General features: G+C 38.3%; 1 protein-coding gene across 1 annotated transcript in view; it reads left to right on the top strand.

Annotated features, from left to right (window-relative positions):
• LOC134675414 (dual specificity protein phosphatase CDC14B-like) overlaps window positions 1-9362 on the top strand; it is a 41348-nt gene extending 31986 nt beyond the window's left edge. Inside the window, exons 2-7 of the mRNA XM_063533651.1 lie at window positions 2270-2529; window positions 4350-4559; window positions 5698-6016; window positions 6984-7122; window positions 7888-8047; window positions 8312-9362. Of these exons, the coding sequence (XP_063389721.1) occupies window positions 2270-2529; window positions 4350-4559; window positions 5698-6016; window positions 6984-7122; window positions 7888-8047; window positions 8312-9286 (2063 nt within the window). The 3' untranslated portion in view covers window positions 9287-9362. The remainder of the gene's footprint in view (window positions 1-2269; window positions 2530-4349; window positions 4560-5697; window positions 6017-6983; window positions 7123-7887; window positions 8048-8311) is intronic.
• The last annotated feature ends 6304 nt before the right edge of the window (window positions 9363-15666 follow it).

Below are 15666 nucleotides of genomic sequence, written 5' to 3'. Positions count from 1 at the left end.
TCGAAAATTTGTCATTTTTAGGCGTATTTTCTTATAAATTTCAATATTCGGTACGATATATTCATATTACTGATAATCGGGTTTTTGTATGCAAGCACGGCACACTCGACGACAAAAAGTTACCAAAAAAGGTTTCCACCTTGTATTTTCATACAACCTGTTAAAGAGCTCATAATGAAACGCATACGACTAATGTGTAGATATCTTTGAGCTCTTAAACACTTCTACACATAAGTAAAATAGGTGAATTGAGAGTCTGGAGTAGTCTTGAAACTCAACTAAAATATTTTTATGTCTGATGTCAATGAACTGTTTTTAGTCCATATACTCGTAGATAGATTACTTCAAGCAATTGAAGTGTTACAATTATAGCTAGTTAGCTCAAATCCATAACTAAGTGATTAACAGAAAATCGCTATTAACCTTTTCCAGACATCCAACAGCTATTCAATTACGAAATTTTCCTGCCAAGTTAACGCTCCGATTACAAAATTATCCAATTAATTCCAATTTAGGCAAGTAATTATCTTTGAAGGTACATTTTCGCGAATTATACGTTTCCACCTGGTAACTGGTTTGGGTCAAGGCCTGGCTAGCCAGCGTATTCCTATGATTTTGAAATATTTTGAATCGGATTCCTGTATTTCTACTTTTGAACACTCGCCAGGAACATACCAACTCATAACTTTAAGAACAGGAATGTATTAAAATATTTTATTTCAACTTGTCCATCTTAGAGGGGAATCGTAAGAATAAATGTCAGCCCGAGCCCCTGAATTACGATACGTTCGCTAAGGCCCGCTAGAGGACCATCTCAAGTGTTATGGCCCGTTTGAGTGAAAACGTATGGAATTGGGTGGACCTGTTTTCCCTTAGTTTTACGGCTCTCTATTTGTCTGAGGTCTCACGATGCTTTTATTCTTCAAGATTCTGTATTAAACATGATCTGTTATAGTTACATCCATTTGTTAGTGCGTATTTTTATACAATTGAATGTATATTTAGCTGATAATATCCGTCTAAGCTAACCCTGTACAGACTTTGCAGTGATAGACTGTGGAAGTATTACCATAAATGTCAAATTACTATGAACATTTGACTTCATAATGGCATTTTCACAGTTTGACGTACATTACTTTAGACGGACGTCATCAATGCTGTAAACTGAAAATCTACGCGGCATAACGTACCTTACTTCAAGGCTGAAGTAGCCATTTACAAATCAGGAAAACCTTATTATTTCAGCAAACCTTGAGCTAACACAGCCTCGCCCGAGCCATAAATAACAATTTATTATGTAAGTAGGTCTAATAAGCAGTGGTGGTCGAGTGGATATGACGTCTGACTTTCAATCCGGAGGTCGCGGGTTCAAATCCTTGCTCGTACCAATGAGTTTTTCGGAACTTATGTACGAAATATCATTTGATATTTACCACTATAGCTTTTCGGTGAAGGAAAACATCGTGAGGAAACCTGCATACATCTGCGAAGAAATTCCAAGGTGTATGTGAAGTCCCCAATCCGCATTGGGCTAGCGTGGGGACTAAACTTGTGAACTAAAGCTGTTCAGCTTGTAATCCGTATTGTATTATTAACGCTAACGTGAGCAGGCCGTAGTGGGATTGTTTACGCTTGGCTTGGCGGGTTTTTCATTGGCTGTATACCTTACATGCTATAGTAATTTGTCAGAAACTGATTGAACGCCACCGGGCTGTAGTGTTTAGTTGTTTACCGTATTATCGCGCACACATCATAATCACATACGGTTGTGATGCTTCACATTAGGCTTCTCTTAAACGTAGCCTCTGTGCGCTACTGTAACAATGCCTTTATGCTTAGTAGCACAGGACCGAAGGGACACAATCTCGTCCGCGAGATAGACTACCCGTCCCTTCCTAATGAATACAGTACAGAAAAAGCCGGGTACCTACTCTATCTCACCAGCAAGATACTGTCGCGGCGTTCTACTGTGCTAAGTCGGCTGTATACAAAACAGTACTATAATTTTCATATTATTCTTCATGGCATAAACATTCTTGAGTTAGACCAAGACAAGTCTGCAACGATTTCAATAGCACACGTAGTGCAAGTGTTATTTATACGTCATAAGTTTATAGAAGTTTGACGTTGAAATAACACTTGCACTGCGTGTGTTATCATAATCGTGGCAGACTTTTCTTGGTCTAACTCTTAATCATCTTACACTGGCGCCCAACGTGGGGCATCATTTTAATTTGATTGTAAACTAACTCAACTCCTTTCTTTCCAGATAGACTCTACTTCGCAACACTAAAAACGGGCTACAAACCGAAGCCAACCAGAAACAGCAAGTACTTCCACATCGAAGATGACATCCAGTACGAGAATTTCTACTTCGACTTTGGACCTTATCACCTGTGCCATTTGTACCAGTTTTGCAATAAACTCACTGAGGAACTGGAGAAGAACCCGAAGAAAAAGATCGTGTTTTATACGAGCAACAATGAGACGCTTAGGCTCAACGCCGCGTACCTTATTGGGAGCTATCAGGTACTTACATACATACATACATATAATCACGCCTATTTCCCGGAGGGGTAGGCAGAGACCACGGATTTCTCTTGCTACGATCCTGACATACCTCTTTCGCTTCCTTCACTTTCATAACATTTCTCATACACGCTCGCCGGTTTAGGGTGCTCTTGACCTGGTCTTTCTTCAGGATTTTCCCAATCAGGTACTTACAAATGACATACTGTACATACGTAGATTTTATATTCATCTAGGCCTTTTTCTATTTAGACGTAAAATTTCAACTCGTTCTTCTTGATGCCGGTGTGTCGACTTGACTTGAACCTTGTCAAGATTGCAGGCTACTAAACTATGACCAAAACGAAGTTGAAAGTTGAAACAGATTTCTTTTTTTATTACTCATATGGTTGGTCTTAATTGGCTTGCATTTTCCTAAATTCTTTGAGTAAGCAATAAAAACACAGATGGACAATAAACCAGATGCGCAATAAAAAACAAATAAAACCACTATGCATATTTTTATTTGTGAAAGTAGCGTGATTCTTTTGTTAAGTGTAATTTCTCACACTATTGCTTGTGTTCTCCATTTAATGTTGGTATGAAGAATCTATGAATCTTACACCAAATAAGATGATTTGGAAACTTTAACTTTTATGTCACATTTTTACATTATAGGATCATTCATTTGTTCAACTTATTTTATGGCGTTATTCATAACCGTCAGTCAAATCTATCAACCCGATGATAATTGATGTCCCTGTCCCTATCTGTCATTTTCACATTTGTGTTTCTTAGAAAGAAACAAAATTTAACAGAATTTTGCCATTGAATAAGGGGTATTATTAATTAACCGAAATAAAACCCGATCAGGCAGATCTGATCGACAAACAGGCCGTGACGGCAACTTGACAACGGATCTCTCATTGGTTCCAATAAATATTTAAAAACCTATTGCCAAAGTAAATTACGCTTTAAACCAAACGATGCAAGGTATTAATCGGTCTAACTAGCAGCCTAATACCCAAGTCCAATCAAAATTCAACTTTAAAGTAACTAGGTGGTAGGGTGTAGAATCGATTGGTTTTCGTGGATGTCACGTGCGTTACCTATACCGTCTCGTTTCTCTCGTTTCGCTGTTTATTGGATAATGGAGGCGCGTGGGAATGCATTGTTCGTAGACAATTACCTTCACATAAGACAAATGACGAAGAGCATCAGTTTTTCCTATATACATACGTCCTTTTGTGATTGAGACTCTCGTCGAAGGTCGGTTCTATTTTGGCTTTAAACATATAGGCAATTTAATCAATTAAAATGCTATGCGTTTCAGTACGGGGCAGATGTATGGACGCATTTGTAAAATTAGGCCGTTCATTGATTGCCCTAATGTGCACTTTAGGCAGTCATATATACGTGCTAATTGTTTCGTTGTACGTGTTATGTGATTGTAATTGTTATTTTCATGAGCTAGTCTGTGATTTATGATGAAAGGGGATGAGAATAATAGGCACTTTGTAAAGTAAGCATTATTACATTAGTATATTATAATTAATAGGTTGTTAGACGAGAAAATAAATTCTGTTTGATTTGACGAACATTTGTCTTTAGATTGATCGGAGTACACAGATTCATTCACATACAGCCAATACGTAAGAGAATTAACTAGCGAAATAGAAAAAATCCGTATTTGATTATTTAAGCGTAAAAAAATGGCGTGGTTAGCTAGAGTCTTAAGATATTCGGACATAAGTACATGACTGGGAATATTTTAGTCTGAAGCACACTTAACAACATCTTGTTTAATGTTTTATGTCTAAAACGATCTTTATAATTTCCAGATAATATATCAAAACGGGTCCCCCGGCGCAGTCTACAAGCAGCTAACGGACGGATCAGAATGGTCCCTTCTGAACTTCCGTGATGCGTCTGGGGGCCCTCCACTCTTCGACATATCTCTGCTGGACGTCCTTCACGGCATGAAGGTGGCGCATGACGCTGGGTTCTTCCATTTTGATCATTTTGATGCGGACCAATATTTGTTCTATGAGGTGAGTTACAGTTTGGTGCCGTGACCAGGATTACCGGACGGATCTGAATATAATTTAATCGTAGTACGATTTGGGGTCACGATACAGATGACAAAACGTGATGACGATAGTATGTATAACTGAACAACTTTTCCCATGCATTCAAATCATCAATATAATAAACTCGAAAAGATACTCATATTCCCATACGTTCCGGCATTTTTGAAAATACTTTGTTTTTTTGAGACACTTGATAGCTGATACTTAAGATAGAAAGATAGTGCATGTTTTAGAGGCCCCATGAAAAGTGCGTGCTTGTTTTGCACGGACATGCTAGATTGCCTTTCTATTTCGTTTAAGTACTAGATATAGAACAAGAATGTTTCAATTTAAATGTTGTCAACACAACATTGAAACAAAGCTCTCCTTTGTATGAAAATGTTTAGCATACCTGAGATAAGGCGTCGGATGTAGACGCGGAGATTAGATTCTTCGAGTTATTAGAGCGAGTGAGTCATAGTTTAGAATGTTAATTTAGCAAACTCTTGCTAATTCTCCTGGTATGTTAGGAGTTGCATCTCCAGTAATAGAAACTACAAAAATTTTGCTGTTATATACTGCTATAGAGTAGGTACGTAAGTACAGGGCATCTTTTCAAAGAAAATATCATCTTCTCTATATAGCGTTTATCTGGACGGATATAATATATAAATCTATGTTTTAACGCTTTATGATCCTGCCACAATTTTTCTGTTTACTTCCTTTAACTTAAGTGAAGAAACCGCGCTTTTTTTAAGTTTGCCGACTGCTAAAATATGGATCTTACAAGGATAATGTATGCATTCTTACTGCCAAATGTGTGCAAGCGTGGTACAGAGTCTATCATGTTATTCAACTTAAACAAGAGGTTGGGGCAAACTCGGCTCCGTTTGGCTCAGCATTGCTGCAACACAACTTGACGTCCCTTTGCGTGCACGACCACAGATAAGATAATGGCTTGAATTTTGACAACCCTAAATAGCCGAAAGAGATAGTACCATATATTAGAAAAGGACAGCATGATTCGACCCTGAACCGCTGTCAAACTTCGGTTTTGTAGGAAGTTTCTGTTCTGTACGGTGGTACTATTATTTATTCTGTGCTTAAACTCCATTTTCAGAAAGTGGAGAACGGCGACCTAAACTGGATAGTCCCCGGCAAGATGCTCGCTTTCTCCGGCCCCCACCACCGCTCGCGGCTCGACCGCGGCTACCCCCTCCACAGCCCCGAGCACTACCACGACTACTTCCGTCGTCACAACGTCACGACGATCGTGCGACTGAATAAGAAGTCGTACGACGCGCGGCAGTTCACGGCGCATGGTTTCGAGCATAGGGAACTCTTTTTTGTGGATGGATCGGTGCCTTCGGATCTGATTGTGAATCGGTTTATAAGGATATCGGAAGCTGCGAAGGGAGCTGTTGCTGTGCATTGTAAAGGTAAGTTTTAGATTATAAATAAAACTAAATTACTCTGTGAACTCGAGCACTACCACGACTACTTCCGTCGTCACAACGTCACGACGATCGTGCGACTGAACAAGAAGTCGTACGACGTGCGGCAGTTCCCGGCGCATGGTTTTGAGCATAGGGAACTCTTTTTTGTGGATGGATCTGTGCCTTCGGATCTGATTGTGAATCGGTTTATAAGGATATCGGAAGTTGCGAAGGGAGCTGTTGCTGTGCATTGTAAAGGTTAGTTTTATTCTAAAAGTAGATTTCAATCAGTCAATCAAAGCATTCATCTTCAGTCAACTAAGGCCCATAGATGCCCATAGATAGATAGATACATACCTTACAAACTAATATATACAATAATAAAAATCTTAAATACTAAAAAACAAAAAAATCCATACTATAGAAACTATCACTATCGTGTGACTGAACAGAAACTTTTTACCATCGATGACTCGTGAATTAAAAGCTGTCATTTCATATATGTATATAAGTGTAAGTCATAGGACTACTTTATTGTGGCTGTTTGGGCTCTCATTTATGTTGTGTAATCCCATTGAAAGGTTTTGCGTTATTGCCGGTGCTTTAGTTTATTGTAGCCACTACTAATAAATGAACGTAGGGGCTATTCATAAATTACGTCATTTCAAATTAGGGGGGGGGGGGGGGTCTGGACATCGGATGACGGTAGTATGAAGTAGGAGGAAATGAGGTCATTTGAAGCATGATTTTTGGATGATTATAGGGGGGGGTGTCGAAATTCGTCAAAAATCGATGACGTAATTTATGGACAGCCCCGTAACAACAGAATATCCGTTTCATCGAGCGAATTATTAACAACTATACTTCAAAATAATTATTGATCAAATTGGTTCTTTTTTCATCCGATTTTGGTTAAAAGATCTCTCTCAATATTTAAAACATCACCTTAACTCTTTTATTTTATTTTCAGCGGGCTTAGGCCGGACGGGAACCTTGATAGCATGCTACATGATGAAGCACCACGGCTTCACAGCGCGGGAGGCCATCGCGTGGCTGCGAGTGTGTCGCCCGGGCTCTGTCATCGGCCACCAACAGTGGTTCCTTGAGAAGTCAGTATTTGCATAGGCATATGCCTAAAGATATTATATTTACAGTTTACACCCAGCCGTAAAGTAGAATGGGCTACTAATATATTTAGGCTTATTATTAAGCGGGCAACTAAAATATTAAACAGGAACTTTCACTGAGCATATAATAATATAATTTGGCTGTGCATTAATATTTTGGCACCAGTAAATTTATATTAGCCTCAATTTAAGCATCATATTATTCAAAAACTGGCAGCAAAATCAAGCCACCCAAAAAAAATTAATAGGGAACTTGAATTGATAGATTGGCGTCTAAAATAATAAGTTGGCAACTAATATTGTAAAGCGATCATAAAATTTGGTTGTTTATATATTTTGTACATAAACAGAATACCTAAGATACCTATACACATAAGCTTTAAATGCACCATTTTTAAATAATTTGAATTTAAACATAAATGCTACTTTAAATTGACAAATTTCCTAAACCACAAAACGCCACAAATTTATATACGTATAATACCCTACTATACTTAAAAATAAATACTTAAATTTTTTTTATTGTAAGCTTATGAGACCAGATGTTAAAATTATTTGTTTTTAAATTTTGATTGCATGACATATCGCTGGCCCAATATTGCAGGGTTCTATGTTTCACTTTTATCGAACTGAAATTTAAACATTGTACAAACATCTTAAAAATGTAACGTAGAACCCTGTAATATTGGGCCAGCGACGTGTAGTTTCGTTTTACTATCAATGGAGAACAATTTTAATTTTTTCCAGTGTTCAACCCCGAATGCACGCAGAGGGCGAGGCGTATCGCCGCCGGCATCACATAACAGCGTTCCCCGTGTTCACACGAGGCATCTACTGCGATCTGCCGCCCGAAGAGAAACCTGTATCTCTACAGACGATACTGCATAATAAGAACACCAATAACAAGGTAAGGAAAGTCACGTTACAAGGACAAGTTCACATTTGGTGAACAGTCAGCGGTGAACTAATGAACAGTTATTGGTTTCAGAAGCGTTATAATGACTAAGAAAAAAGTGCCCTCATAATGTATGGAATGGAGCCATATCAGATATCAAATGTCCCTGTGTGGACAGTGCTACCGTTTTTTTCAATTCAATCACTTAATAAAAGTCTAAAAACCGCCTTATTTACCGTAAATTATGAATGTCACATAACATTTCTTTATTTCTAGCTGGATAACGCAAACGCCCTCAACGCAAACGAAATAGACTCGGAAAACAACGTAACAGCGGTCATCGGCAAATACAAGACCACCGCCACCGCCATGCTACCCACCAAGACCGTCTTCACCCCCAAAATGAACTACATGCTCCCAACTAATAACATCAGGAACGCGGCCAATACTAATCTGAAGACTGCACAGCCAAGGATACTAAACTCCACCCTAAAGTCCCACTACGCAGCTAAAACGTCAACCTTCCCGCCAACAAGAAGTGCCAATTCCCAAGCGAAAATCTCTGGTGTCAAAGCGCAATTCACTGGCAAAAGCAGCTTCCACGGCCAGCGAGCCAACCTCGCGCGACCTGTCGGCTACTCGCACGGAACTAGCCCTCTAAAAACATTCACAAGAAAAACTGTCACAAAAATCACCAATAACGAAACCACAGTTGTTAACACGCTCAGCAATGTAACTTCAACCTTATCAGCTTTAACAGAGAATTGCCATTTGAACGGCAAAAATCGCTTACCATCAGAGCCGAATTTAAAAACGGTCGCCGCCAAAACGACGCCAACTAACGTGAATTCGAGAAAGAAATTAATCGTGCGCTCGAACTCTAGTTCAAGGAAAAAACTGCCGAAGAATAATGTCGGTAAAAGCAGTTTGGAGTCCACTCAAGACCTGTCTTCCAGTGATACGAATGTCACCAACATATCTGCCGATTCCTTGGAAACTCCTTTCAGGTTTAGGCGAAAACGGGATAAGTCGAGCAGCCCTGAGCCTATGGACTGCATATCGAATTCCATTATAACTGCCGATGTCACTCCTGAAAACTTTGAAGAGACCACAAACTCCCAAGGAAATAAATTATACAAAATCAAGGCGTTAAGAAAAAAATGTCCCGCGTTTGGGGTGAGTCTTCTGAAGAAGGACGGAGTGCAGACTCGCTCGAGTACTTGTACAACCTCTACTGTTAAGAAGAAATGATCTCGATGTGGTTAATGTAGTTGTATTTGCACTTCAGATTCTATATAGGAATGTGCTTAGCACATTTAGCGTCGATTGCATACATTCGTTTACTGACTTATCAATGTAACTGATGAGTTTCAACGGTGAAAGCCTATCACATCAGCTTCTTACGCAATACTTCTCGTAGAGCTGTGTCCAGGGGCCCGTTTCTCAAAAGCTTGTAACTTGTAATTAGAGATGAAAATGGCGAAAGATTCATGTTGTTTCTTTCGAAACTTTGTATCTTTCCTATAAAATACATGTAACTTTCGAAAAAAACAAAACTGACGTTTGTCTGACAAAGACAATCATACACGTATAATACCTGTTTTATACTGTGTATTTTACATGTTTATTTAATAATGACGTGTCATGTCACATAGAGCATAGATTAAAAGTATTTTGTCATAATTGATAATTTCAACCTCTTTAGTTAACTGATATTGAAATATATTCTGAGCGGAATGAAAAGTCACCTGTTTGTATGAGAGCCAATACGTTCCGAGTCACTATTCATAATATAATATAATAATGCGAAAAATACAATGTATTTTACACGTAAAAAACTTAAACTTGCGAAAGATTCAATCGAAGATCCGCAAGGAAAGATACTGTATTTTATTGAAAAATACAGGGGCCTTTGAAAGATACATGTATCTTTCATGTAATTTTCATCGCTACTTGTAATACAAGTGGAAGTCCCTTTCTAACAAAAGCTGTCAAAAAGTGACATCCGCTTGTATTACAAGTTACAAGCTATTGAGAAACGGGCCCCAGATCTGGCTAAAAGCTCTCGGCAAGTATATGCCATTCAATACTGCATGCAATTTTAACTGATCCATTTTCAGGTGTATTTCCGTCCTAATGATAACGTTTCTAAGAAACTGTCCTTACGTTTTCGATAAGCATTTTATCTGGTGATATATATGAGCCTGCTGAGTGGAATTATAGTATATTAATCATACATCAACTAACTGGAATAGTGTCCGTGCCAGGCGTGGCTCACTCCGCGATTTCGTCGCTTTGCTACAGGTAGCTAAAAGTACATCCGTTCCACACCAATTTTAGGGTTTGCCATAAGCCGCGAGTGGCGCTGTCGCCACCTAGCGGCCATATCTGTGCTGATCGTAACAGACGTTTTGTTAGAGAGTGAGTCTTCTGTACCTAGTACTATTATTTATTCTGTGTCCGTGCCTACACATAATGTGTGTAAATTTTATAATTATCCAAAATTGCATAGAATACCAGTTGTACGAGTGGTTAATGTGCAAAGCGAATTTGACACTAAAAGTGTCAAAGATATAGGCAAGCCTATTTTTAGGTTATTCCCACTAGTTACCACCAAGTTGTTACCTGTGGTAACTACTGGGAATTTGTTTACTGTCGCCCGCGGGACCGATATTACCTTCAAAGCCTCCCATCTTAAATGCCAGCGACGCAATTGTAACAAAAAAGATAGCTTAGTTCATACGTAAGTTCCTAAATGAATGTATGTACATGTTATGTGTATAGAGAGTATATAAATCTGTGTTGTAAAACCCCACATCAGAGCCTAAACCTTTACACATAGTTGTCTAGGTCGATTGATTGCCTACACTCGCAGCTACATTAGTTTTAAGCTTTCTCTCTAAAAGATAAGAAAAGTTTTTTTTACTAGGGTTTGCTAAGGAAATCGAACTGTGCATATTTGTGACGTCCCACAGGTAAAGGTACCTTATGGCGGTTGGAGCTTACGCTATTATTAACGTCGCTCCAATATTATTGCGGCGCTATGTGACGTAAGTGCCAGCCGCCACAAGGTACCTTTTACCATGGAACGTCACATTTTTTATCTTTTGTATTCAAGATAAAATGTACTGACGGGTTGAGGTTGCTTTTATAATTTTTATAGTTATATAATTTGTCAGATTATTTTGATCTATTATTTATGTCGTTAGATTTATTAATTGTATAACACGAGGAAAGTCTAAGGCAAATTCGTATTTAGAATTTGACAGCTAATGTAGAGCGCTGAACAGCTACATTATATGGACCGTGCGCGTTGGAGGATCTGCCATCTTGTGGCCTGAATCGGAAACATATGTGCACTTGTGCACTGCCAAAACAAGTGCTACCATCTACCGTTCGTCGGTACGTTTCCTTGTGCATATTAGGTTCTGCCATCTTGTAGGCTACATCGGAAGCATAAACGTCACATTTACGCCACGCGCCAAAAATCTGACCGCTCCTATGCTGCCCCCTATAGTTCATGCACAGGGGCCTATATGTTACGATGGTTGTCAATAGTTGACGTTTGTCATGCAGTTACAAGATGACACCCTACAGCGCCATATATTTCAGCTTTCAAACTCTCTTTTTCTTATATTTTAGTCATCTTATACCTCGGAGTAATTAACAATGGAGCCGCCATTAACAGGCGTTCCCCTCTGTCGAAAATAGGCGGCCAATGGTCAACCACATGTCAACCCCATGTATGGACAGACGTTTATCTGACTTGACGTACCTATACATTTGATGTGCCCTTCCCCCGCAAAAAACGGCAGACTATTTTGTACCGAAAATTTTAGACATGGCGTCTCCGTTGGTTATATCCTCTAAGTCTTATACAGTCAATGAATTTTTGGGTTCGTGAAATGAGATTAAATTAGCGCTAATAAGTGCTCAAGTAATTTTGAACAAATCCATATTTGGTTCTAAAATAGGTTTATTATCTATCGTTTTAACAAAGAGAATTTAGTATAGAGACGAATTGTTAAAGTAATTTTATTTTTGTAGCCACAGTAAATTTACTGGCATCTTTCGCCCGCCTGCCATCGCTAGAAAAGCTGGCACCATACCTTTGGCTATGCTCATGTAGATGGCGACACTTTTTGACATTTAACACATATCAGTGAAAGAACAAGGATCAGAGTCAAATGGCGTTCTAAACGTTTTGGCAGGCGGGCGAAAGATGGCAGTAAATTTACTCTGGCTACAAAAATAACTTTGCCAATCCGCCTCTATATCAAATTCTCTTAGGTTTTAATATTAAATGGTCGCGAGACAATCAATTGACCTTAGTAACCTAATAAATGAATATTTTTGTATTATATAAAATTACTAAGTGATTTTTTCAAATGCCATTTCTTTAGCTTTTATTGAGCGATTTGTTGTATTCATGATATCGATCGATTTCGTTGACATTTTGTTAAAAAATGTAGTTTCTAAGTGAATTGTTTGCAATATAAACATCTTTATAAGGAATTATTGTGCTGAGTGCTTTTTGAAAGCTTTTTAGAATTATTTTAATGGTTTGATGCAGCCTAATATTATTTTAGTTTGCGAAAACTGACTAATAAAATGCACTTAATACTCTACATTTATTATTGATTTGACCAATAAGAAATAATTATCAATTTATTATTTTATATTTTGATGCATTTTTGTGCAAGTGTTATAAACAGTACATTGCGTTAATATTTAGCTCGAAAATGTCGAAATAAATAGAATGTTAACTGTGTTTGTGTCAAGCATTCGAATGTATGTAAATGTTATACTCCATAGTTATAGTTGGGAGAAAAAGGTTCAGCATCTCTGACTTTACGTGTCCATTTCCAACACCTTGTTGAAGCTTACTGTATCTCTCTATTCATTTTCAAAATAAATGTTCTAAATCAGTACTTTTCCATATTTGTGCCAGCATCTAAACTCCCGTCAAACCATACAAATTGTATGAAAGATTTGACCAAATCGAGCTTCATTGCAGACATACAATTTGAGAATAATTAAAAAAAAAACGGATCCTTTTTTTCTAAATAAAATTGAGTCATTTTCCAACTTTAAAAAATCATAGTACATGGTTTTTTAGTTTCACTACCCCAACACAGGCATCAGGTGTCAACAACCTTTTTTTCAACGAACGCTTTAATTTTTTTTGTTTTATATTTTAAACAGGTGTGCTGAACCTTTGCCAGCATTCCTATCGCATATTTTTATATTGTGTCAAGAGCCAATGGGAGTTCCGTAAGTGACGAATTTACAGTGTCATATCAGATTTGTACGCGCACCGTTTACCGGCGACGACTGCCGCCATCTTTGTTGTAGAGTTCTGTTTATATGCGTTTATTGTTCGCGATTTGACAGTCTAGTTTTTACTAGGGGGCTATTCATAAATTAAGTCTTTTCAAATTGGGGGGGGGGGGGGGGTCTGGACATCGGATGACGGTAGCATGAAGTAGGAGGAAATGGGGTCATTTGAAGCATGATTTTTGGTGATCAAAAATCGATGACGTAATTTATGGACAGCGCCTAGGCACCCTGATCTTGGAAAGCATTTCTGGCGTCGACTGAAGTAGCATGACATAACATGAAGGAAAACAATAATTATTATGCACTACATCTGTATGTCTATTACGTCTATACCTTAAGGGTGCCTAGTTTAAAACTAAGCGGTTAAATTGTACATGGACGCGGTGTGTTGTTGTTGTATTGTGACATTTGTGGCTTTAGCTACTGTTAGTGTTCGTGTTAGAAATTAGAATAGCGTCTCAGGAAGGTGCTTGTTGGGACTGCAATATACTAAAGACTTATATTAACTCACATTTATAGACGGGTCTAACGCGAATTTTATTCAATTACCTTGATTTACCGACGTTTCGACACAGGTTTCACTGGTCGTGGTCGCGGCTGACTGATGTCCCAGCAAAATGTCAAAACAGAGATTTGTGCTACTAATCATCATCATGTCATGTCATGTGTTTTGACATTTTGCTGGGACATCAGTCAGCCGCGACCACGACCAGTGAAACCTGTGTCGAAACGTCGGTAAATCAAGGTAGTTGAATAAAATTCGCTTTAGACCCGTCTATAAATGCGAGTTAATATGTGTTCAAAACGCGAAAGTTTAAAATATTATACTAAAGACTTTCGTATCCCTACACCTTATAAAACTAAGTCCACCGCCGCGTCTGTCTGTTTGTATGTTTGGGATTAAACTCAAATACTGCTGAACGGATTTTCATGCGGCTTTCAACTATCAATAGAGTGATTCTTGAGGAAGGTTTAGGTGTATATTTTGTCAACCCGTGCGAAGCCGGGTCGCTAGTTTATGGATAAAACAGGCCAGGCGAAATCGGTCCTTATGTTAATGTGATAAAGGTATCTATCACTGTCTACATATATAACTGTTACCAGAAACTTAACCCCCCGAACGCCCGTGTCAAAAATTTGGTATTGAATTAACAACCTTGAAATTGTAAATTAAAGTTCAAATTGTCTGTGACGTATACGGGACAAGGCAGTCGACGGGTTAATTGTGACGTTCCACGGCAAAAGGTACCTTATGGCGGCTGGCGCTTACGTCGCATAGCGCCGCAATAATATTGGAGCGGCGTTAATAATTAGCGTAAGCGCCAACCGCCATAAGGTACCTTTACCCGTGGGACGTCACAATTATCTTTGTTTTTATATACCTGACTAAGCTTAAGCTTCTAAATATTAATATTATTTTCGACACTTAAGTAATCTTGTCCAGTGATTTAAAGTCACAAGAAGTGGCTAGTCACAAAATTAAATGGTTGTAAATAGTTTCAAACTGTACAATAACTAAACATATTTGCATATGTTTTATGTATTAAATATTGTATAAGATTCATAAAGTCCCAGTATATTGCAGTACCGATGCCGTATTATGATGGTATTATTTCTAGATTTCTACACAACTACATAAGTACATATGTATATCGGTTCACCAAAGGTGTCGATTTTTACGAGTCTCTAAACAACATACATATAACGTTTGTCAATAAGTTGAGTGTTGCGGTTTCCAAACCTGGGGGCCTAGCCAAGATGACAATCGTTTGCGCTGTAACGCACGAAACACTAATGTCTCTCTATCACTCTTCCATATTAGTGCGACAGAGAGACAGATAGCGTTGAGTTCGCTACGCCGCACTAGGCCCCCTGGGTGTACACGCAAAGCTATTAAAATGCATGGATACTTTATGAATAAGATTCATTCATAAAGTGTTCATGCACTTTTACAGCTCGCTGCATTGATGCATTTTGACTTTAACAGATTTTGACGAACATATTATTTGATCAGAATACGCTATTAAGTATTAGGTTTGGTGAATCGACCAGTTCGTTTTTATTATATTTTTAATCTGTAAATATGCATGTATTAATATTGTGAGATTAGATTTATTTGCAGGACAAAATAATAATGCAATATCCATGTATGAAAGAGATGCAGCTATGAGAGAGATAGATCTGTCGATGTCATTATAAATGCCTATATAGTCACTACACTCGCCATTACCATAGAGAAATATAGTAAGAATAGAGTGCTCACTCCATACATCAGTTTTAGTACCAAAAGG

This window comes from Cydia fagiglandana, chromosome 22, assembly GCF_963556715.1.
Source record: "Cydia fagiglandana chromosome 22, ilCydFagi1.1, whole genome shotgun sequence".
NCBI classification, from domain to species: Eukaryota; Metazoa; Arthropoda; class Insecta; order Lepidoptera; family Tortricidae; genus Cydia; species Cydia fagiglandana.
This window is presented reverse-complemented; position numbering and strand designations above follow the sequence as displayed.